This window comes from Geotrypetes seraphini, chromosome 4 (genome assembly GCF_902459505.1).
Source record: "Geotrypetes seraphini chromosome 4, aGeoSer1.1, whole genome shotgun sequence".
Taxonomy (NCBI): Eukaryota; Metazoa; Chordata; class Amphibia; order Gymnophiona; family Dermophiidae; genus Geotrypetes; species Geotrypetes seraphini.
In genome coordinates, this window is record NC_047087.1 from 217,476,069 (window position 1) to 217,502,565 (window position 26,497).

Genomic DNA, 26,497 nt, shown 5'->3' on the forward strand with positions numbered 1-26,497 from the left:
TGCTATTTAGGATTGATATATTTTTATAAGTGTTCTCTTATAAGGGTTCTTTCTATTATCTCTTTATACGTTACATTTTCCCCTTCTGGTACCTCTTTGGTAGCGTTTTTGCACTTGATTTGCACCAGCTTATTTATTATATTATACAAACGGCATGATGATGTACAGGGCAGGATTTATTTAGATCTCAATCTAAAGTGCTTGTCACTTCAATAAATACCTGCCCGGAGCCATTGGTCAACACAAGGCTTCATACAGGCTCGTACTGAATAGTGCCTTTAGCTAGTTTGATTGATTTTCTTGATTTTTTTGAATTTCCTTACATATCTTGTTTGTAGGATTTAGCTGGTGGTGCATTCTCTCATACCATTGTTGGTTCAGATTTACTTGGCGGGGATTGTATTTTTACAGTACCAGTTTTTAGTGCTCATATTTTGTGTATTGGTACATGTTTTGATTTTTGTTGGCCGAGTGGATATTGTTAAAACACCATTTTTGCACATCTGGGGTTCCAGTCATCCACTATCATAGAGTAAAGGAGTGCACGGGTTCTCAAACCAGTCCATACCTAGCCAACCAGGATTTCAGGATATTCACAATGAATATCCATGATATACATTTGCATATACTGCCCCCTTTGCATGCAAATCTATTTCTTGTATATTCATTGTGGATACCCTGAAAACCTAACTGGTTGGATGTGCCCTGAGGACTGGTTTGAGAACCCCTGGCCCAGTTGGTTAGAGCAGTGGCATGAGAATCATGGAAGTCAGGGTTAAAATTCTAAAGCTGCTTAGAATTCTAGGTAATGTGGGATAAATAGTCTTCAAATAATTTTTTTAAAAAATACAATATTACTGGCACATCTTTTAACCTTGGACAAGTCAGAGAAGTTTGGCAGCCAAAGCAGTGAAGTCATTTCAAGCTGGACTTCAGTCTTGACTGTTTTTGTTTTTTATTTTTCACTTTCTTTTTAGTTTATGATATATTTTAAATCTCATTCATTGTTTTGCCACTTGTTTTTGTTTTTATTTTATTATTTAAATTTCATTTAAGTTTCCCCAGAATTCTATAGTTTCAACGGTTCTCCCTTCTGCTTCTATTTCCTATCTCCCCTCTTTTCAACCTTTCAAAGTCCTTCAGATCATTGTAGTCTTATTAAAATGTTTATTTTCTTATTTTTCTCATCTATCTCTATGTTTATTTCTTCATTACTCTACTAATTGTCATTTTCCCAGGTACTTTAGTTAGATTGTGAGCCTTCGGGACAGTAAGGGAATTTCTAAGTACCTATCTTACTTATAATTTTAATGCACCTTATTGTCTATTTTCTGTAAACCGCTTAGAATCCTAACGGAATTTAGCGGTATATAAGAAATAAATTACATTACATTACTTCACCCTCCATTGCTTCAGGTACAAATTGTAAGACTATGAAGGGGTGCTGAAAAGTTCTCAGTCCAGCCAAGAAGAGCATGGTTCCTTCAATGATCATTCTGAAATAATGTCAATGACATAGAATATCATTACTTAATGGAATAAGATAACACTCTTTTTAGCTACAGTGGCAAAATAATGCTCAGAATTTGGGAAGTTGGTTGGTTGGGCTGAGAATTTTTCAGCTCTCCCTCCTAGATATACTTATGTGTGCTAACATTTTCATGTGACATATGTGCGATTATCACTTGAGAATAATGGGATGTGAGTTAACACATTTGTTTTGTTGTATAATAGTACTCACTAATAATGACAGAAAAATTCAGGTTTTATTTCCTATTGTTTCTAATTAAAAATGACAGAATCAACATGGGAAATGTTGCTGATATTTCTCATTGTATATCTAAAATCTCAGCTTTATTCTTTTTCTTTAAAAATATTTTTCTTTTTCTTTCATACATACATAAAGTGCTTCAACATTGTAGTCATTTGTGCGTGAGTGACAAACTTCAGTGGTTATTCAAAGAGTTTCTAAACGTTCATTTATAATCTTTCTTTGAGTTAAATTTTGTGTATAACCACTGAATAAAGGTGACCTTGGGCAAAAAGTGATGTAGTGCTGTGCTTTAAACTCCTTCAGGTTACATTTACCCCCCAACTCGAGTTTTGAAAATTTCTTCGTCAGGAGGGGTACTAGGAGCATAAAAGCAATATAAAACATAGATTACTAAATGCTATTACAACTCACATACTCTATTCTGTTACACCGTAAACCTAAACAATTGTTTTAAATAGTTGAATATTGCATATATTATTTCCTACCTGTTAATCGGCTCTCTCTCATGGGGAGGACAAGCTATACCGGCTCATTTCTCTACCTGTCCCCACATTTATGTATCATCTCCAATTACCTATTACCCTAACCGGAACATCTCCCTCTGAACCGGAAGTGAATCATTTACAGAGCAATCCATTCTACTTCCATATTTAAACCTGTGGCTGTAGATGTTCTCCAGTTAAATATGAAGCGTTGTTCCTTGTAATGTAATAATTTACTTATATTACCCTGATAATCTGTTCAACTTAATATAACACAAGATAAACAGAATATGATAAATCAATTGGCAGATATTGCTCTATTTAATAACTACTTTAAATTTGAAGATAACATTTATCTCCAGACGAAGGGGGTTGCTATGGGCGCTGCGGTCGCACCAACTCTGGCATGTTTATACGTGGCCAGATTTGAAAGTACATTTGTGTATAGGTCCCAATATTATAAATACATTATATTATAAATACATTAAATTGTGGAAACGCTTTATCGATGATGTTCTTTTTGTGTGGACTGGTGACGAGGCGCAGTTACATTCATTCTTTTCAGAAATAAATTTATGTGATCCAAATATTAGATTTACATATGAGTTTAGTAGGGAATCAATTTCATTTTTGGACATTACATTGATTAAACATCAGAATCGCCTCATCACCAGTCTACACAAAAAGACCACCGATAGAAATACGTTACTTCAATATCAAAGTTTTCACCCGCGATTATTGAGGAATAGTATACCAACGGGGCAGTTTTTAAGAATAAGACGTATTTGCTCTCAGGAGGAAGATTTCACTAATCAAGCTAATATTATGTACCATAAATTTTGTGATAGAGGCTACCCGAAGAAAATTGTTGAAAAAGCTTGGAAACGAGCCAGGAGTTGCCATCGGCCCTGGCTCCTCTTACCGGGGCCACAAAATCAAGAATCACAAATAGCTTGTGTATTACCCTATAGTTCTAGAAGTAATCAGATAAAAAACATTATTGTAAAACATTGGCCAGTGTTACAAGTCCATCGGGAGTTGAGAGATAACCCTAAGTTTGCGTTTAGAAGATCTAGCAACCTAGGTGAACAGCTTAAATATCGTAAATATAAACATAATCATGAATATAGACATTTACCGCCACATCGTAAATGTGGTCACTGTTGCAATTGCAAATATGTAATGGAGCAAGATCAGATAGAAGTTCCGCATTCTAACGGAAAACAATTTAAGCTGTCATCAGGTACTAACTGCGAGTCATCAGGGGTGATATATTGTATCAAATGCCCATGTAACAAATTGTATATCGGCCAGACAAGCCGGATGATAAAGACCCGCATCACAGAGCATCTTAGTAATATCCGATGTGGCCGGGTGACTGCCCCACTCGTAGCCCATGGGTTACAGGAATGTCACGCAGTAGATTCATTACGGTACACTGTTTTAATATATATAGTAGAATATCAGGGTAATATAAGTAAATTATTACATTACAAGGAACAACGCTTCATATTTAACTGGAGAACATCTACAGCCACAGGTTTAAATATGGAAGTAGAATGGATTGCTCTGTAAATGATTCACTTCCGGTTCAGAGGGAGATGTTCCGGTTAGGGTAATAGGTAATTGGAGATGATACATAAATGTGGGGACAGGTAGAGAAATGAGCCGGTATAGCTTGTCCTCCCCATGAGAGAGAGCCGATTAACAGGTAGGAAATAATATATGCAATATTCAACTATTTAAAACAATTGTTTAGGTTTACGGTGTAACAGAATAGAGTATGTGAGTTGTAATAGCATTTAGTAATCTATGTTTTATATTGCTTTTATGCTCCTAGTACCCCTCCTGACGAAGAAATTTTCGAAACTCGAGTTGGGGGGTAAATGTAACCTGAAGGAGTTTAAAGCACAGCACTACAGCACTTTTTGCACAAGGTCACCTTTATTCAGTGGTTATACACAAAATTTAACTCAAAGAAAGACTATAAATGAACGTTTAGAAACTCTTTGAATAACCACTGAAATTTGTCACTCACGCACAAATGACTACAATGTTGAAGCACTTTATGTATGAAAGAAAAAGAATAAAGCTGAGATTTTAGATATACATTGATTGTTCTATCCAGCTATTTGAACAATATCTCCCACATTTTTGAAAAATGCTGATATTTCTCATGTCATTTCAAATTGACTAGCAATAAACTCCCCCCCCCCACACCCAAACAAGAGTAAATAATATAACACAATCAACTAACTCTCAACAAATACTGAAAACTATAAGTGGCTGAATATAATAAACTCAATAAATACTGTATGTGAAAAGAGTGATCCTAGAGCTACAAACACTCACATATGAGGGGTGCTGAAAAGTTCTTAGCCAAACCAATCAACTTCCTAAATTCACAACTCAAGCCTAGAAGCCCCACAAAAGACAAGGGGACTGGTGAGAACCAACAGATAGAAGTTAAGTCCCTGCCTGAAGTATTACCCAAGCAGACTGAAGAGTTGAATTGGCTATCATAGTGTCTCTGACAAGAAAAGAGGCAGAACACCAGGAGGTTTCCCCGGTAGGGGTTCAGCACACCCCTCAGGACCTAGCTATCAAGCTAGAGGTGGTCATCACTTCATTGCAGATCTGCTAGAGGATCAGGGGCTAGCTGCTAAATGTGTGGCCCAGTTGAGAAAGGAGAAGAGGGTCCTCCAGAAGCAATTGGTAGAGGTTTAGGACCCGTTGCTTCATGAAAGTGGAAAAGTGAGAGACAATGCAAGTATATTGCATCTTTCAGAAACAGAGAATGCCGAACTCATGAGAGCCCTTAACCTGAAGCCTGAGGAAGTAAAGCAACTGAACGCCCAATCCCTGGGGATAGGCCCTGATGCAGCAGGAATACAAGCTAGGCTGGAGGAGCTCCAGGCCTTGAAAATCTCCTTAAGGCACAGAGAGGAGCAGCTGGAGAAGGAGAGAGAGTGGGCCCAGAGCCAGAATGCCTGGCTATAAGCATAGCTGAAGGTCAAAACCCAGGAACTCTTGGTTCTCAACGGTGACAGAGAATAGGAAGACACAAAATTGAGGAACTGCATGAAGCAGAAAGCAGAGGAAGCAACACAATTGTAGGGGCAAGTAACCTGCCTGAAATTCTACAATGTAGCACTGCAGAAGCTGGCAGGAGAGCTAAGGGAGGAACTTGAAAAGACAAGGGAGCTCAGTTGGGTTGCTGAGGCATAATGAGAGAATGCCTTGCTTGAAACCAGCTGGTCACAGTAACAATACAGATGGCTAGAACTGCTGGTGGAAAAACTGCACTGTGAAGAAGCCCATTTTAGGGGAGAGTATCGCAAGCTGGTAGAAGAGAAAACCAGCTGGGAAAGAGGAAAAGTAGCCTGCAGACTGTGGGGCTTGCAAGAACAACCGAAGAGAATGATTCCAGTTGACCAATATAAGAAAATGAAGAAAGAACTGAAACAACAAATGATCCAGGAATGTAAGGACCAGGTGAACCTACAGGAAGTCTAGAGGGAGGATTATTGAGCCAAAGCCTAGGCCAAAGTGACATGGCAGCAGAAAGAGTTGATAGTAACAGTGCTGGGGGGGGGGGGGGTAACATGACAGGCTGCAGAAGCAGCTGAATGAGGTAGTGCAAAACTGTGAGGTACTGGAAGACCTGAATGTCAAGCTATAGAAGAGTGTACAAGAAAAGCACCTCTGCGAGGAGGCGAGGGTGAAGATAGCTGAGAACACAGCAAGAGTATACAGTACTCAACTATGAGAAAGGAATGCATCCGCTGCAGGCTGAATGTATTGTAGTAGAGGACTACCAGAAGAAAGTAGCTCAGTTGAAGGTCGAAATACAGGCAGTTCAGGACCAACCTGGCTGATCCTAAGGATGGAGTCTTGGCTGCCACCACAGAATCATGAAAGGAGATAATGCAGGCATGCACACCTGGCAAAGGGAAACTGGAAAAGAACACCACAATGGAGTTCTCCAGAAGTGGTTATCCTCTTAGTTTCATGGTTCAGTTTTAACCTACACCTAGGAGCCCAGGTGCCATTACAGGGAACACAGATGGAAGACGTCTCCCAAGAAGGAAAAAGTAGCCTGGAGACAGGTGGACCAAGTCCTCAGAAAAAGAGGTTAAAGGCCCGGAAGAAAATACAGAGAGGATGTAGGGGGTCAAAAGAGTAACGCCTCACAAAGAAGCAGTGTTGTCCCTTTACAACATTCGGTTCGTCCCAGCTTGGAACATGTAGACAAACATGATTTAATGAGACGGAGTCAGCATGGGTTCAGCCGAGAAAGATCTTGCCTCACCAATTTGCTTGACTTCTTTGAAGGTGTGAATAAACATGTGGATAAAGAAGAGCCGGTTGATGTAGTATATCTAGAATGCTTTTGATAAAATTCCTCATGAGAAGATCCTGAGAAAACTAAAGTCATGGGATAGGTGGCAAAGTTCAGTTGTGGATTAGGAATTGGTTATCGGATAGAAAACAGAGAGTAGAGTTAAATGGTCATTTTTCTCAATGGAGGAGAGTAAACAGTGGAGAGCCACAGGGGTCCATACTGGGACCGGTGCTATTTAACTTATAAATGATCTGGAAATTGGAATGATGAGTAATGTGATTAAATTTGCAGATGACACTAAACTGTTCAAAGTTGTTAAAACGCATGTGGATTATGAAAAATTGCAGGCGTACCTTAGGACAATGGTTCCCAACCCTGCCCTGGAGGACCACCAGGCCAATCGGGTTTTCAGGCTAGCCCTAATGAATATGCATGGAGCAGATTTGCATGCCTGTCACTTCCATTATATGCAAATTTCTCTCATGCATATTCATTAGGGCCAGCCTGAAAACCCGATTGGCCTGGTGGTCCTCCAGGACAGGGTTGGGAACCACTGCCTTAGGAAATTGGAAGACTAGGCGTCCAAATGGCAGATGAAATTTAATGTGGACAAATGCAAATTGATGCACATTGGGAAGAATAACCTGAATCACAGTTACTGGATGCTAGGGTCCACCTTTCGGATTAGCGCCCAAGAAAAAGATCTGGCTATCATCGTAGACAATACGATGAAACCTTCCGCCCAATGTATGGTGGTGGCCAAAAGAGCAAACAGAATGCCAGAAATTATTTAAAAAGGGCTGTTAAACAAGACTAAGAATGTTATAATGCCCCTGTATTGCTCCATGGTGTATTATATATTGCTTAGTATTGCTCATCTGGAGTATTATGTTCAATTCTAGTCTCCTTATCTCAAGAAAGATATAGTGGCGCTAGAAAAGATTCAAAGAAGAGCGACCAAGATGGTAAAGGGGATGAAGAAAGACTAAAATGGTTAGGACTCTTCAGCTTGGAAAAGATACGGCTGAGGGGAGATATGATTGAAGTCTACAAAATCCTGAGTGGAGTAGAACGGGCACAAGTGGATCGATTTTTCACTCCATAAAAAATTACAATTAGGGGACACTCGATGAAGTTACAGGGAAATACTTTTAAAACCAATAGAAAGAAAAAAATTTTCACTCAGACAATAATTAAGCTCTGGTACACGTTGCCAGAAGATGTGGTAAGAATGGATAGCATAACTGGTTTTAAGAAAGGTTTGGACAAATTCCTGGAGGAAAAGTCTGTTATTGAGAAAGACATGGGGGAAGCCATACTTGCCCTGTATCGGTAGTATGGAATATTGCTACTCCTTGGGTTTTGGTCAGGTACTAGTGACCTGGATTGGCCACCGTGAGAACGGGCTACTGGGCTTGATGGACCATTGGTCTGACCCAGTAAGGCTATTCTTATGTTCTTATGCTTTCAGGGCATTAAAGCCCCTTCCTCAGGAACTGTAAATAATGAAAATATTCAAAAAATCAGACGCTATTTGGAAAATCCAGACCCCTAGACCCCCGTCCCCAGTGGTAAAGGAAGGGTGAAAAGTGGGAGATATGAAAGCAACATTTAAATACAAAATCCTTTTTGGACAGGACCTTCATGTTCCAAGTAGGCAGGCAGAAGTCCTGACTGGATAACTACATAAATAGAGTCAGTCTGACCTACGGGTGCATTCCAAAAATCAATTTAAATCATTCTGTTTGACAAACTCATCTCCTAAACAGAATCCTCTCCACTCACAATGATATATTCTTCCTCTATCTACCTCGATGTAATTTGTTGTCCTCTACCTATTTCTTATGTAACCCTCACTTCTTGCAACCTGTAATTCGCTGATTGTCCAGCCTTCTTCGAATGTGAACCGCCTAGAAGTCTTTCGATCATGGCGGTATAGAAGAAGAAGAATTAAAGTTATGTGGCATAAATACACATGAGGCAAATCTCTTTCATTTGCAAGGAAGCTCTGGAATGAGAGTATAGGATGAAGTTAAGTGGTGATAAGTTCAGGAATAATCTAAGGAAATACTTTTTTACAGAAAGGGTGGTAGATGCATGGAATAGTCTCTTGGTAGAGGAGGTGGAGACAAAGACACTGTCTGAATTCAGTAAAGCATGGGACAAGCACGTGGGATCTCTTAGAGAGAAGAGGAGATAGTTGATGCTGTAGATGGGCAGAGTGTATGGGCCTAGGTAAATGTAAAGGGGGTTTGATTAAGAAAGTACCTTGGTTGTAAAAGACGGTTTAGCTGGAAACTTCCCTGGTTATGAAAGTGCTTTGGTTGTAAAAGGGGGTTTAGTTTGGAAACTGCTTTGGTTGTTAAATTGGATTTTAGTTAGAAATTGTTTGAAATATGAAGCCCACAACTTTGACTACTTCACCCTCAAGGACCCTCTCCTGCCAGCTTAAATTGTTGTGAATATCAGGTGGTATATTTTTAGAGGGTATTTATTTTACTATATTTATTTATTTATTTATTTATTTTCTTCCTTTCTCCTGCTATGTGGGCTTGATATAGGTAAATTGGATTGATTTAGGGTTTTCCTATGACAGTCAGCTTGTGTTTTCTTTTTTATTGCTTGAAATATTTAATTCCAAACTTCAATTAAAGGAGAAAAAAAAACATTCTGTGAGAACAGCAGTACCACAAGGACTGAATGTTTCCGTTGTTACTGACATAACACATGCTCTGTTCTCACAGAGGTCTGGGACACTGACATTAAAAATTAAGGAGGAGCATTGTCAAGTGTGGTAGCTTTTCTATTTGACAGACAGTTTTGGTGATAGAGAGACATGGTTCTAAGTCTTATATGCTGAGTATAAAAATGAATTCCCAGAATATAAAAGATGGAAGGAGTTTTGATTTCAGAAGGAAATGAGAGATTTGAAGATTTTCAATAATGTACTGTGTTTGGAAGATGTACAGTAGTATTAGCTTAATATGTTTTTTTTATCAATCTATAAAACATATTCTCACACTTGACATCTGTTGCCAATTAAACAAAAAGCAGCACATATGACTTATTGTCTGTGATTAAAAAAGTCTATTTTCACATTAGTAATTAGAGTATTTGTATGAATAATTCAGTTTCCACACTCTCTGGTTTCAAAGGACCAGAGCGCTTTGCTTTTCTGCTTTTATTCTCTAATGAAAGCTGAGGCTTATATTACCTATCTCTGATATTCCACTCTCTTTGATGGGGAACGAAAGCTCTAAAACATTTATTTTGTTTTCTAATTATTCCTTTATGCAGACACTTCTGAACTGTAATGGCATGGGAAACAGTCTTGTAGTTCAGAAAAGAATTGATGGATTAAAGTAATTACTAAGCACCATGCTTGCCACAGTCTTATGCCATGACAAATCATATTATAAGTGAAGTATGTTGCATAGAGACATGTGCTATTGGTCATAGATGAATCTTCCAAAAAATATATTTCTAACATATGCCAGATTCACAATTTATCTACGTCCATTTTTTTCCCCAAATCACAGTTTATTGTACATATCACTGAATTATGTTCACGAGTCACCTAAATTTAAATAGGAATGTTACCTCTTCTAATGCCTAGTAGAAAAGCAGAGTCTCAAAATCACTAGAGTCAGAGAGTGCCAGATCCATAGCTGAAGGGATTAACCAGATGAACCTCCTGAACAGACCTCAGGGCCTAATGGGGAATATTTTCAACCATGAAATCCTATCTTGATATAAATTACAAGCTAGAAATAACATTTTCAAAAGCACTTTGCAATATACCGGTGAGGATAGTATTGTTTATGGTAGGTCATGTTCAGTAATAGTTTTAAAAAAACAAAATTTGTTGATTTTAAAAGCTGTATTACCTGGTTCACTGAACATGTTTATACTAGTATTTTAGCCCGTTACATTAACGGGTGCTAGAATATATGTCTGTCTGTCTGTCTTTATTTCTGTGTGTGTGTGTCTCTCTCTCTCTCTGTCCTGCTGTCTTTCTTTCTGTCTGTCTCTGTCCCTGGCCCCCTTTGTCTGTCTGTCTTTTTGTGTTTCTCCCTGTCCCTGTGTCTTTCTTCTTTTCTTTCTGTCTCCCTTCCTCCCCCTTGTGGTAGAATATATGTCTGTCTGTCTTTCTGTTTCTCTCCATACCCCTGTCTTTTTCTTTCTGTCTCTCTTCCTCCCGTTGTCTTTCTTTCTGTCTCTCTCCCTCCCTGGCCCCCTTTGTCTGTCTGTCTTTCTGTCTCTCTCCCTGCCCCTGTCCCCGTGTCTTTCTTCCTATCTCCTTCCCTACTTCCCTGTCCAGCAGCCACAGCATTCCCTCTCCCTCTATTTACCGTGAGAGGAGCCTGCATGGACCTAACAGCCCGAGCCCCCAGCAGTGTAACTTCCCGGCGGCTCCTCTCCCGATCGCCGCCTTCTCCGACGCAGGAGCGGCTCGTGAGAGGAGCCGCTGCAGAGCCTTTGAGAAGTTGAAAAAAACTTTGGCCCGTCATGCCTAACGAACCTTCTGTACTTCTTTGAGGGAATAAGCAGTCGGGTGGACAATGGAGAACCCATCGACATCATTTACCTCGATTTTCAAAAGGCTTTTGATAAGGTACCACATGAAAGGCTGCTTAGGAAACTGTGGAACCACGGGGTGGGAGGGGATGTGCACAGATGGATCGAGCACTGGTTGTCGGGTAGACTGCAGAGGGTCGGAGTAAAGGGCCAATATTCTGACTGGCGGGGAGTCACGAGCGGTGTGCCACAAGGATCGGTGCTGGGGCCGTTACTCTTCAACATATTTATCAATGACCTGGAAAAGGAGGCAAAGTGCGAGGTTATAAAATTTGCAGACGATACCAAACTGTGCGGCAAAGTTAGCTCCAGGGAGGAGTGTGAGGACCTGCAAAGGGACTTAGACAAGCTGGAAGACTGGGCAAACAAATGGCAAATTCGCTTTAATGTGGAAAAATGCAAGGTTATGCATATAGGGAAAAAGAACCCGTTGTTCAACTACAAATTGGGGGGGGCATTGTTGGGAGAAAGCAATCTTGAGAGAGACTTGGGTGTGCTGGTGGATGCATCACTGAAGCCATCTGCACAGTGCGCAGCGGCCTCAAAAAAAGCCAACAGGATGCTGGGCATCATAAAGAGGGGCATAACTACAAGGACGCGGGAAGTCATCATGCCACTGTATCGAGCGATGGTGCGTCCGCATCTGGAATACTGCGTTCAGTATTGGTCGCCACACCTCAAGAAGGACATGGCGGTACTTGAGAGAGTCCAAAGGAGAGCAACAAAACTGGTAAGAGGGCTGGAACACTACCCATATGCTGAGAGGTTGGATAGGCTGGGGCTCTTCTCTCTGGAAAAAAGGCGGCTCAGGGGTGATATGATAGAGACCTTCAAAATCATGAGGGGCATAGAGAGGGTGGATAGGGACAGATTCTTCAGGCTGAAGGGGACAACAGGTACGAGGGGGCATTCGGAGAAACTGAAGGGAGATAGGTTCAAAACGAATGCAAGGAAGTTTTTTTTCACCCAGAGGGTCGTGGACACTTGGAATGCGCTACCGGAGGAAGTGATCAAGCAGAGTACGGTACAGGGATTCAAACAGAGACTGGATGGATTCCTGAGGGATAAGGGGATCGTGGGATACTGAGAAAGCTAATCAGAAAATATATGCAGAAACCCAACCTGGTCGTGCAGGCAAGACCGGAGGGCTAGGACTTTGATAGGAAGATAGGACTCAATTAGGAAACCAAGGAGGCATGGGGGCCCCTTCTGGTGATTTAGACAGGTCGTGAACTGTTTGGGCCGCCGCGGGAGCGGACTGCTGGGCAGGATGGACCTATGGTCTGACCCGGCGGAGGCACTGCTTATGTTCTTATGTTCTTATGTCTCTGTGCTCAGCCGCGGCGGCCTGCAGCCGCCGACAGCCGCCGCAGCCGACATCCGCCTTGCCGTATTTTTTTTTTTAATTTGAAAGACGCGGCGGTGGCTCATCTCATCCCCACCTGCGTCGAAAGTCCGACACAGGCGGGGATCGTGAGAATAGCCACCGCTGCGTCTTTCAAAGAACCGTAAGCCGCGCATGCGCAGTTCCTATGGGTCGCTACAGCTCACGGAAAACGGACCCACGCGATGGGAGTGCGCATGCGCGGCCTAGCGTTTTATTATATTAGATAGATACTGTGATTTATATGTTATTCTATTATTGGGTAAAAGGTTGTTTTATATAAGATTTTATGAGTTAAAAGTATTTCTTTATCTATTCACATATATAGGTGGGTTGAACTGGGAGAGGGGAATTCATACATCTAAGTCAGAACATATAGAATTTTCATGGTATTTTACAAGAGCCTCTCCCCAAAAGGATTGCATATCCAGTCTCCTCCATATCCAGAGAGAAGCAATTTTAGAAAGTTATAAGTGGGAGTAAAAGTTCTTCTCACCTCTCCAGATGTGGAATCAGCTTTCTAAAATGCTGTACTAACAACCTCATGTAACTGCAGACTTAAGCTAGGATTCTATTAGAGTTTGCTGTGCGCCTCTGTCGTTATAAATCTAATCTAACCTTCTATTTGTGCGTCGCTCATACCTATACAGGCTCAAGGTGACTGTAAAGAGAGGTAAGAGGGGAGGGAAAGAGAGGAGGTGGATAGATAAGAGAGAGAAAAAGAGGGGAGAGAGGAGGAGGGGAAAGGGAGAGAAGAGAGGTTAAAGGAAATTAAATATCGAACAGATGGGTTTTCAGTTTTCTAAAATACTAGCATAGCGGACAGTTTTTTGGGGCTTAATATTTACAGCTCCTTTTATGAAGCCGCGTTAGGCTTTTTTATCGCCAGCCACGGCAGTATTAGCTATGATGCTCGTAGAATTCCTATGAGCAACAGAGCTAATACCACTGAGGCCGGCAATAAAAAAAGCCTAGCACAGTTTCATAAAAGCGGAGGGGGGGGGGTGTAGGGGCTTACTGAGCTATGCAGAATTTACCCTAAAACAGGGGTGTCAAAGTCCCTCCTCGAGGGCCGCAATCCAGTCGGGTTTTCAGGATTTCCCCAATGAATATGCATGAGATCTATTTGCATGCACTGCTTTCATCGTATGCTAATAGATCTCATGCATATTCATTGGGAAAATCCTGAAAACCTGACTGGATTGCGGCCCTCGAGGAGGGACTTGGACACCCCTGCCCTTAAATGGCAAACAATAAACATAAACACAGTCAAAACATCATTCCTATACTAGGTACCTTAGCTATGTAATAGCACATTCAAATTGCATGCTTTAAAAATGTATCCCACTAACAGCAGAATCTAAAGATGCTTTCCAAGGAGTTTAGTACAGGGCACAAGCCATATGCTTGCACTGTATGTGAGCCTTCAATAGGCATATGTATCAGCATCTTTACTGAGAACAGGATGATATTAGTCGGTAGAGTCATCGTCAATAGCTCAGGCAAGGTCTCAAATATCAGTACCAGACCTTTCATTTGCACACACTGAGTCCCAGGGAATTTTTTCCAGCACTGAAAGAGCTATTTATTTTAAAACTGATATTAGAAAGTTTAAACAGGGCAGAACATCCCTGGTTGTCTAGTTCTAGTTATCAGCTTCTCTCCCCTTCATTCCCCTATCCCCTGCATTAATACAAGAAGACTTTCAGAGGACCAACTCACTCACTATCCATGATCACTTTATCAAGGTCCCCCTACTGTCACCCTTCAACTTCCTGAAATCTTGCTTGAAATAAAACAACAAATCTCTAATTGTTCCTGCTCCAGGAAAGGCCATCTTAAAATGGTGCTACCTAATCCTGTTTCTAGTACTCTTACTGCCAAAGGCAATGGCACAGTGGTTAAAGCTACAGCCTCAGCATTCTGAGGCTGTGGGTTCAAACCCACTCTGCTCCTTGTGACCCTGGGTGTCACCTAAACCCTCCCCTCCCCCCATTACCCCAGGTACATTAGATAGATTGTGAGCCCATCAGGATAGACAGGAAACATTCTATTATTGGGTAAATGAATTTGTGTAAACTATTCTGAGCTTCCCTGGGAGAACAATATAGAAAATTGAATAAACAATTCAGTGGAAACATTTTCTTGGAATAATGAACTGAATATAATTAAAATTATTGGAAATGTTCTACAAATCTACTTGGGGAAATTATATTAAACTGGAAAGCTTTTCCCAAATTCTCAGAGTGGAAGTGGACAGTTCTGTCATGCTAAGAAATCAAGTAGATAAAATTATTTAAAACTCTTCTATTCTAAAAAAAAAGTTAGAACAGTTTTTGACTTACAAATATGTAGACTTATTGTTCAATCTTAAGTCCTTTCACAGCTGGACTATTTTTTGTCATCTGTCGAAGTGGAAGATGATATTTTCTTTCTCAAGGGACCCTCGGCCACAAGAGGGCACCCGCTCAAACTCAGGGGCGGAAAATTTCATGGCGACACCAGAAAGTATTTCTTCACAGAGAGAATGGTTGATCATTGGAACAAGCTTCCAGTGCAGGTGATCGAGGCAGACAGCGTGCCAGACTTTAAGAATAAATGGGATACCCATGTGGGATCCCTAAGAGGGTCAAGATAAGGAAATTGGGTCATTAGGGCATAGACAGGGGGTGGGTAAGCAGAGTGGGCAGACTTGATGGGCTGGAGCCCTTTTCTGCCGTCATCTTCTATGTTTCTATGTTTCTATGATGGGTCATTTGGCCTTTATCTGCCATCATGTTTCTATGTTTCTATAATCAGAAAGTTCTATGACATCACAATGCAGGTGTAAAGAGCCTTAGCCTATAGGAAGAGGAGATGCAAATGTTAAGAGCCTTAGCCAATAGGGAGAGGAGGAGAGAGTGGCTGCTGCAGACACCAGAAAGTATTTCTTCACAGAGAGAGTGGTTGATCATTGGAACAAGCTTCCAGTGCAGGTGATCGAGGCAGACAGCGTGCCAGACTTTAAGAATAAATGGGATACCCATGTGGGATCCCTACGAGGGTCAAGATAAGGAAATTGGGTCATTAGGGCATAGACAGGGGGTGGGTAAGCAGAGTGGGCAGACTTGATGGGCTGTAGCCCTTTTCTGCCGTCATCTTCTATGTTTCTATGTAAATCTCAGAAGTCCCAACATTAGATAGTTCAAAACTCAGCAGCTAAACAGATCTGTTCTGCATTTAAATATGATTTAATAACCCCCCTCTTCTGATACGATTGCATTGGCTCCCATTTGAAGCAAGGTTAGAATTCAAAGTACTTTTCTTTATCCATTAATTTTTATATGGATGTGAAAAAGTCCAATCCGGGTTTTCCTTGACCCTGTGCCCACTCACACAGCCTCGACACTCTTGGTCGGTATAATAGGTTTGTTGTAGGGGTTTTTGTTAAGTATAGACCTGAGCCTCTTACCTCACAGGCTCTAGTAAGGTAAAACTCTTTCTCAGCTCAAGATTAAACAGTTTTGCTTAAGAAAGGTTCATGGGCTGGTCCCAACCAGACCCACACGTAGTCCACAATCCTCGGTATAACAAGGTTGACTTATCTTAGCCAGCCATGTACCAAAATTCTCGCATTGTCAGCCCTTCTAACAGTCTTTGCCAGATTTCTTGACTTCCCAGAGCTTTTCCTTAGCCCACGACTAGGGCAGGATTCTCTCTCTCACACAATCTCATAAGAATCCAACAGCTAGGGAGGGGTTCTCTAGTGGAAGTCTCTTCCTCAGGACCTCCTCACTCAGGGACCTCTCCGAATGATTCCACTTTGGTGGCAGATATACTCCACCCTGCCTGAGTCTTGCCCCTCTGACTCAGCAGAGTTACATTCTACAATGTTTCTCAGCACTGCAAAAGCTCAGTGCATTTTGGGACTGGTAGTTTTCCCATATTCTTCTAGTGCCCCCTGCTGCCCAGTAGCACAACAATAGCATTGGTGAGGGAAAATTCCTTAATCCCTCACAATGGATTTATGGCAGATTATTTTCAATTGCTGTCAGGTTTATCCTTAAGGAATACGAGAGAAACTACTGTTGGGATTTCCATCACTGAAATTTATAAAATCTTACTGCTTACCCTGGATCAGTAGCATGGAATGTTGCTACTTCTTGGGTTTTGGCCAGGTACTAGGAACCTGGATTGGCCACCATGAGAATGGGATATTGGGCTTGATGGACCATTGGTCTGACTCAGTAAGGCTATTCTTATGTTCGTACAAATTGTTAAGTAACTCCTTGTCCTATCAGGTAGCATTAATCTAGAATATTCTCCCTTTATTAGGTGAAGTACAAATTATCTTTGTTTTACAGAATTGTTGAAAACCTTTTGGTTTAGAAAATATGTATTGGGCCAGTAACGATTTTAAGATATCCAATGTTGTTCTCGGTGCCTTTTTGGCCCAGATTCACTAACCTGCCCGGGCAGGTTTAACGAATTCAGGAAAGAAAAATATCTAGATGGGGCGATCAGAGGAATGCTCCCAACTGCCTGCACGGATCGCTGTTGTGTGAACCGCGCGCATGCGCAGATCTGTGCATGCCCGTTGGAGCCACAATCTTTTTTTTTTTTAACTTTTTACTGGACCTCTGGGCCGGCTTTTTAATTTTTTTTTTTTTTATACAGTGGTTTTAACCCGCTAGAAGCCCACGAGTTAAATCCATGAGCTAGCACTGTGGGGAAGGCAGATCGGGACAATGGGAGGCAGATCTGGACAGTGGGAGGTGTTCAGGGCAGGAAGAGATCGGGGCTGACAGGGCAGAGAGCAGGGCAGCCGGAAAGGGCTTGAGCGACTAGTCCCCAGCAGTCGCTTCTTTTGTGATCAGCCAGCCCAGTCGGTGTGCCTGAAAAATGTTGGTGAATCACTGCCTTGCTAGATTTGCATGCCATTTTCCTAATTTGCATGCGTGGATCGGGTGTGGCCAGAAGGTTAGTGGATAGGGTCAGGGTCATAAAGGGGTCGCAAACCGATCGGTTTGCTTAGTGAATCTAGCCCTTTGTGTTGATTTTTGGAACATTTTTAATTTGATGCAATTCCTAGTAACTGCCTAGTTTCTCTTATTGTTAGCCACTGAATGGTAACTGGGTTAGAAGGTTCTTTTAATGTAATGTAATCTAGTTAAATAAATAAGTTAGGGATTGATATGCAGTAAGATTTAAGAAGGAGAGGCTCTTGTGTGCTTCAACCACAAACAGCAGGCCATCAACAGATTATCAGCAGCACTTAATAACACAGTGCTGCTGAAAATCCGATGTGACCAAAGCAGTGTGTAGTGTTGAGGCAGTTTGGGGACAGTTGGGGTGGAACTAGATTGGCAGACACTGGCAATATTCACTGCTAGGGAAACCACCTAACTGGAAAGATGGGACCACATAAAAAGCAAGTCCTAACTTTGCCCATTAAGGTATGCAGGTGCTGGCACTCACATAGTGTTCAGCAACTTCAGAAGTGAAGATATTCAATGTCAGTTCCTGGACATGATAGTGAAAACCTGATTGGTTCTGCTAACTTCAGTGAGCTCTGAGCCAACCAATCCATTTCCAGAGTTCAGACAATGCTTGCATGATCTTTTAGCCAATTTTTTTTTTTTTGTGTGTGGCTTTTAGCCATATCTCTTTCTTTAATCACATATTAGAGAATGACACGGGGACAAATTTGGTCCCGTTCCCGCAGGAACTGAATTTCCCAGTCTCGTCCCCGTGAGTTTTGTCGCTGTCGCTGTCCCTGCCCCATTCCTGTAAGCGCTGCCTTAACTGCACAAGCCTCGAACTCTTATGGTTTTAAAGTGCTTGAGGCTTGTGCAGATGAGAATGGAGCTTGCAGGAATGGGGCATGGACAGGAAAATAAATTGTGGGGTCAGGACAGGAAAATGAGTTCCCGCGGGGACGGGGAAAAATTTGTCCCCGTGTCATTCTTTATCTCTATCTCAGAAGTTTCCCTAGTCACCGAGGGCAGAACTAACAAGATTCAAGGAATTTACTGGATACTGTAATTTGTTTACTTATTTCTCTGTATGCCATATGTGCAGTTTCCATCTAAAAACTGGCTAAAAAGTACATTGGAAAAATGGATTAAGCATACCTTTTGCAAAGACCTTCATGGACTAGATCACTTAATGCTTATTTGTACTGGTCACAAAAGGTTTTATGGCTTTTGTTTCACTCTTCTTAGGGCAAGAGGTCAGCTGGAAATACTCGTATTCCAATGTCTTGTGAAGTGTGAGTTAGATTATTTGATACTCTGGCCTTTGTTTCATTAAAAAAAAAAAAAAAAACTATTTATTAGTTGTTACTATTTCTTAGAACACTTTGTATACCACTTCTCCAATAATGCATATCAAAGCAGTTATAGGAAGTTTGTTAAGAAGTTAGAAAGAAAATTACTCCTAAGAGAAACATTTCTAGCTTTGTTTATTTGCCAATTATATAATAAATCTTTACTTACATGGGAATGTTCACTGTCAGCACCCATGCTGCCAGTGAACAGAGTAAACCTATGACCAAGGGCAGGTATAAATAATTTCCTAGACACCGTATACCTCCCTACAGAATTGGGGCCATGTCCAAGATAGTATACTATTCCTTGGAGTGCCTCTAACAGAGTACAGGAGTTGTGAACTCTTTCTGACTCTACAGATTTTAGAATGAGGTTTGACTTCCTCCCTGTCTGACAAGCTGGGGAGATACACCCCTTGATTGGAAAATCTGGACTGGTATAAATGCCAAGGCTACGGGAGGGGGAAGGGGTTCCTATCTTTGACCTCAGATCCCTAGTCACTACATCTTAATGCAGGGGGGCAAATCCCTTACATAGAAACATGATGGCAGATAAAGGCCAAATGGCCCATCTAGTCTGCCCATCTGCAGTAACCATTATCTCTTTCTCTCTCCGAGATATCCCACTGCCTATCCCACATGTCTGCCCCCTTACTTTAGTGCAAGGGGGCAGGAGAAGATGCTCCTCCTGGCTGTAGCATCTACTTTTCTACTAAAATAAAACGTTTTTTGAATAGCATCATTTCTGATTCAAAATATGGAGTGGGAACTATTGAGAAGGGATTGTCTCTTACAAGTTTAATGTACAGCACTAAATACATCTAGCAATTGTAGTAATAGTAAGGGAACATAGGTACTGGGACACTGTTTACCCCTATACCACTACCTGCTGTAAAGCAGAAAGAGGAAAGATGGAGCATAATCCATCTGGAAAACCTGGAAGTAGGGACTAGAGAAAGTTCTAGAAAATCGGCCAGGGCTGAATGTATTTGCTCCCAATGTATATAGCCAGGCTTTTTACACTGAACTGGTCACTAGTGGGCTGCAAGACCCTTCTGTTCCCTTACTGTTGGTGGGAGACTTGAATCAAGTTTTGGACGCATCAGTGGACTACTCAAGGGGCCAATCTCGGGTGAATGGGGGTGACGCCGAGATATCCCTTATCTATGCAAAGCTTTGTCCTTATTAGATCTCTGGTGCCTCCTCCAGCCTTCACATCGTAATTACACCCATCTTTCCAGAGCACATAATACATGGCCCCAGTTGGATTATATTTTGATATCACAAGTGGCATTTTCTCATGTACAGGAAGCGGAGATCGGTCCCATGGAGGTGTCAGACCATGCCCTTGTATGGCTCGAGTTTGACCTCCCGGGTTGGCTGCCACCCTTTCAGGGTTGGAGATTTCCTGCCTACCTGGTTGAGGATGTAGCCTTTGGTACATATCTGAAGGAGAAATGGGGAGAGTTTGCCCTTAACAACGCACAACATACACAGTCACCGACCCTTTTCTGGGAGACAGCCAAGGTGGTTCTGTGGGAGTCATAATCACATACACAGAATCTCGGAATAAACAGATAGCTCAGGGCATTATATATTTGGAACAACATTGTAGATGTACCAAGAGCTGCTATCTTGATAATCCTACTTCTCATAATAAGGAGCCCTAGATCACCACTCAAACAGCAGTCAATTTGCTTATCCACAAGAGAACAAAAAAAATTGCTCCTATATAGAAAATTCCAGTTTTATAAATATAGAGACTGGGTTGCTTATTGGCCTCGTTGGCCAAGACTTGGCAGGGTTTGTGCTATATTGCTAAACTCCATACACCTACAGGAGATTCTGTGACAAAATCTACGGCTATAGCAGATGCATTCTATGCTTACTTTCAAAATTTTTACTCCCACCCGGAGGCCTTGGAAGGCCCAGCTCTGGTGGATTACTTGAAAGATTCAGGGATTCCAGCTCTGTCCTCTACAGCCCTGGCCCATTTAAATAGTCTTATACAAGCTTTGGAAGTACAAAAAGTACTCCGTAGTCTTAAGCGGGGGTCAGATCCCGGAGCTGATGAGTTTTCTTTAGAATTTTATCACTTGCTCTCCCTGGAGCTGGTAGCCCCCCTGACAACTTACTATGCCTCTGCCATAGAGTAGGGTTTGTTGCCAGATAGGGCTAATACAGCTTTGATTACTGTGATACTCAAACCTGGGAAAGATGGCAATGCGCCGGAGCACTATCATCCCATCTCCCTCCTTATTGTAGATTTTAAAATTCTTTCTAAATTTCTGGCTAATTGTTTATAAATCTACTAGTAGGGAGAAAATCACTAGAATTCTGTGATGAAAATGATAATATTCTTTATTGTATCACAGCTCTTTTTTTGTAGTTATCAAGCTAACATGTTAAAAGCAAACACTTATCATTCACAGCAAAATGTTGATTCTAACATGTTAGCTTGATAACTACAAAAAAAGAGCTGTGATACAATAAATAATATGGCTAATTGTTTAGCCACTCATTTACCGGACATTATTGGAGACCATCAAATGAGGTTTTTGTTACATCGGCATTTGGTTTTCAATGTCCACCGAGCACTGTTAGCGATGGCATCTGCTCAGAGAGACAGGATACCGGGGTTGTTAGTTAGTTTAGACGCCAAGATAAAGTCAATTGGTAGTTTCTCTTTTCCACCATGCGCCATGTGGGTTTGGATGGTTGGTTCCTGGCAGCGGTTCAACTGTTATATGCTATTCCTGTGGACCAGCTCCTGGTAAACAGGACCAGGCGGGGCTGTCCCCTATCCCGCTTTAGTTCATCTTGTATCTTGAACCTCTTTTATGGCCCTTACAACTTCTGAGGGTGGACTGCTTGAGCTTCACGACATTTGTCATTACTTATTTCCTCATTCCCGGTGTTTCCAGTTTTTTATGTGGCATTTGTATTTCACCAGTTTCTTTCAGGTCCCCGCTTCATTTTTCTTTATTATCATTTTTCATTTTTTCATTTGCACATCTTAATAAGTTGTTATCATTTTGGCAATTTTATATATCATAATTGTGTCATTCAATGTCTTTCTCACACGTTTCATGCAGTAAGGCAACTCTGGTTTGGAAATTCCTCCCGAAGAAGACCCAGTTTAGGGTTGAAACGCTTCCAGAAAGAAAAGGTGTCGGGAGTTCTTTAATATATCAACGTTGATAGTGGCAGGCTCCACCTCACGATAAGCTAAGTGTTGCCTTTCTTCTTCTTCTTCCCCCCCCCCCCTTTTTTTTTTTCAAATATCAGCTGTTTTGCACATAATTTATTCATACTTAAGAAGCTCTCATAGGCACTTGCATATTTTAGGTATATGCGGTCTAGCTGACCAAATAAATTAATGTTCACATCTCATAGTTAATCAATTTAGGTTTTCACTTTAAAAGTTTTTTCACACACACTTTATGCACTTTAAAAAGGTTTTTCTATGTTACAAATTCATTGAAGTTTTAAAATAATCTTTTTAGACTAATATGAATTTAGTACATTAATATGAATTAATATTTTAGGTTTTTCAGCAATTTGCTCCATTTAATCTATTTATTCTCAAATACAATATATATTATAACATTAAAATTAGTGATAATAAATTTATTAAGGAATAAAATTAAGTGGTTGAATAAATAAAAAAAACTTTTGGGTAGGGGGTGGTGGACGTAGATGATTATAACAATATACAAGACAGGAACCTGTAATGGTATATATCATAAGAGGTTCCAAAGACTGAAGTCTGTATAATTTATGATATGTCCACCACTGTTTGCTTTAAATACTTAATAGGGACTGTGATTCAGTACTAATATCTTTATGAATATATATATATAGTTTCTAAAAATCATTGATCTAAACTCTATTTATCAGATGCTATGATGGCCCTGATATAGTCATTAGTATAGTTAGAATTGATTGTTCAATAATTTTATTCATTTATTGCATTAGCCTCCCTTCTACTTTTTTGCTATCAATTATTCGATTTTCAGGGATGATATATTTAAGGCCTTATTATACATTATCTTTACCATAGAATTGAACACAGGCATTTTTTACAGTTATTCGCAGTGAAATATGGAAAGTAGTATGTATATTTTGGATGCCACATAAGGGTTTATTGTTCCCTTAATAAATGGTCTCTTATATAAACAATATTTTCAATATCATCCGGTTCAACTACTCGAGTTATAACAATGATTCCTCCCTAATAGATTATCTGTAGCCTTCTTTCTACTCTGACAGATGTGATGACATGTAAACAAATTTAATTGATTTATACCATGAAACCAAGGTGCAATGGTTTCTGTGTTTCTCTCAAAGCCCGCTCGCCTTGGAATCTGTTCTTCTTTAAACCAGTGAATGATGACATCTTTGGAGAATGGTCTGGATGGACGTTCCCAAGTTTTGCTAAAATTTAAACCAGAAATAATATTATGAAGAACAACTTATTTAATTAATTAAACCTGTATTTATAGAACTGACTGATTTTGTGGGAATATTAGCACATCAAATTCACAACTACAGTTGCTAATGTGCATTACTGCAAAAGCATCTTTAAAGTGATGGGACAAAAGCGCGCTGGACAAAGGCGTGCCAACATTACAGAGCAGACAATTGAGTGCGCCGCTGTAAAAGTTTAATTTAAATAGCTCCGAGGGGTGTGTGAGCGGTGAACCCCCCAGTTTACATAATAGTGTTTGTGCTGCCAATGGGGGGATGTAACCCTAAAAATAGGGAAAAAGTTAAGTTTTTTTCTATAATGGGGGGTTCCAACCCCCCAAACCCACTCCCCAACGGCAGCACAAACACTATTAAGTCAACTGGGAGGGTTCCCCCTCACACGCCCCCTCAGAGCTCTTTAAAATAAACTTTTACGGCGGCACACTGGAGTATTACGCTCAATTGTCTGCTCTGTAATGTCGGCATGCCTTTGTCCCGTGCGCTTATGACTGTGAACCAGGTTCCACTGCAGTTTAATAACTGTCAGTGAAAAGATATATGGAGTTGAGTTCTGGTTGTGTTTCCTAAAATGATTATTGATGTACATTAGATGATTTGCTTAAAGAAAGGAGGATTCCCACGGTTCAAGATGAGACCTTGTCAGTCTTGTGCAAGTAATTTATTGAGAGGTCCTTTTACTAAGATGCAGTAAACCAAGCAGATTAAAAGGGTTTATTGTGGGCCTCGGCGAGGCATCCTGCAGTAAAATCCCAATGTACATGTGCAAAACCCTGCACTAAAAAATTTCCTGATTTTTTCCCAGGGAGAGCATATTTAAGGGTAAAGAGTGGGCATGGTTAGCATGAGATTAGCACATGAGCCCTACCACCAATAAAACGGTGGCTAAATTTTATTAATGGCTGTGTGTTAATGGCAACATTAGCTTATACTCAAACCTCTCAAAAAACATTTTGTCAAAGAATACCAGCACAGGGCAAACCAACCAAATCTGAATCATACCAATATAAGGTTTGTAAAAAATAATTTGGAGAAGCTATCTGCAAGAAATTCGTTTACAACTATTATCGTCATACAAACATTAACATTAGCACATAACCATAAATTGGAAAAATTGAAAATCAGCCATTTTCTGGCTGTGGTAAAAAAAGACCTTAGCACACAGGAAAGTCTAGTGTAAAAATGTGCTTAGGCATTTATATAATATTCCACACCTGACTGCTTTACAAGTTATATACAATAAAGATACAAATTCCTACTACTCTCAAAAGCTTGCAATGAAAATGAATAACTGAGGCAGTGGAAACTAAAATGGCTTCCCAAGGCAAAAAGGAGACATAACGCTTGAAACCCTTTTGGATACTTTTTAGAATTTCAATTTGTAAGGAAATTGTAAAGGGAATTTTGTAAATAAACCTCCATTCAGTGGAAAATCACCATTTGAAAATTGTCCTAGGCATCTGTAGGGGGAGGGGACAGGGACGGTGATGCTGGAGGCACAGTTAAGGTAGGCTTTTCTAAGTACATACAGGGTTTGTACTTTGAAAATTCCAATATTCTTCTCCATTTTTGACACACAAGACTTCCAGATGCAAAATGTATAAGTACAGAATTGCTTCTATTATCCAGTGGATTTTGAAAGGGAAAACCCATAGAGAGTTTCACAATTTGTCTACTGTTCTATAGGCCTGAAAGAAAACACTACACAGGTAAGCTGAAAATATTGGAGCCCTTTTATTAAGCTGCACTAAAAAGTGGTCTGCAGTATTAGTAACAGGCTTTCCCTGAATGCTGAGGCCACTTTTAGTGTGGCTGTAAAATGGCTGCATTTCTATTTTCTTCCAAAGAAGAGCCATTGCAAGGAAGCAAGATTTTCCCCCTAATGCAGCAGAAGAGAAACAGGGACTTCCCTGTCAGGGTACTTTGACAAAGTGGGCATCTGATAAAAATGAGCGACATCTAAAGAATGCTGGTCAAGATAAGTGTATAATTATTTCCGTTTTTCGTTTTAAGTTTTTTATTCATTTTTCATATAACAACAAGTGTACAATCTAAATTCATACAAATTCATTAAGTATATACTTGACATTCTTTCATATCTTACTGTAAATATAACATTTCATTATATACTCTTTTACTATAATTTTTAAACAGCATATAATACTTAATAAATAATAAGTATGTCAACTATTACTCAATTATAACCCCCCTCCCCCCCCCCTTACTTTGGGAAATGCATACAATAAAACAAAATATAATGTTAAATTATTTATATTTTATGATGAATAAAATAAACCCACCCACCACCCCCCTTATCAAATATCTTATTATGCCTTCCAAGCCGCCAAACTAAACCCTTGGCTGGCCCAAATGGTCCTCAAAGCCCACAACTACCTCGACTTCAGAAAAACACTTAAAACCCACCTATTCCAAGAGCAAGACCCTTAAAGCCCCTAATGCCCCTTCCTTCAATCCTCCTCCTACCTCCTACCGAAACTTCTCACCCCCGTCTCCCTCCTCTCCCCCCTTCTTCCTCCTTGTAGTTCGTAATTCTATGATCAATTTGGAATGTAATCACTTGTAACTACTTTCTCCTTGCTATTCTCAACTCAATTTGGTTTTTACCCATTTGTAACTTCTTTCTCCTTACTGTTCGCAACTCTATGATCAATTTGGCATGTAACCTCTTGTAATTTGTTCTAACCAATGTGAACCGCCTAGAACTCTTCTGGGTATGGCGGTATACAAAAATAAAGTTATTATTATTATGGGAAAATTATATCATTCATTGCAAAAGTCTGTTAATGGTCCCCAAATCTTCTTAAACTTATCTATATACCCTTTTTGTGTTGCAAATGTACGCTCCATTTTATATATATGGCATACTGAATTCCACCAAAAGTTATAATTTAACCTGTCATAGTTTTTCCAATTGTGTGTTATTTATAATTATTTCCTTTGTTGCTGGTATAATCCTGTCTGAGAGCGGAGTTTTTCTCTGCGACTGATTGCACTGCTATAGTGGAGGGTTTTTTTTTTCTGATAAATGATGGTATGTTTGCCCCTGCCCTTATATTACTGAGGTACTGGGAGGGTGCGGTTATATCTGAAGTCTTTTTTCTCCACTTCTAGCAAGATT

At 40.4% G+C, this 26,497-nt stretch overlaps 1 protein-coding gene across 1 annotated transcript in view; it reads right to left on the reverse strand.

Moving 5' to 3' along the window:
* Window positions 1-26,497, reverse strand: part of SH2D4B (SH2 domain containing 4B) — a 155,498-nt gene that overhangs the window by 60,127 nt on the left and 68,874 nt on the right. Inside the window, exons 8-9 of the mRNA XM_033942958.1 lie at window positions 25,064-25,072; window positions 23,180-23,307 (exon numbers count right to left, since the gene is read on the reverse strand). Coding sequence (XP_033798849.1) covers window positions 23,180-23,307; window positions 25,064-25,072 — 137 coding nt within the window. The remainder of the gene's footprint in view (window positions 1-23,179; window positions 23,308-25,063; window positions 25,073-26,497) is intronic.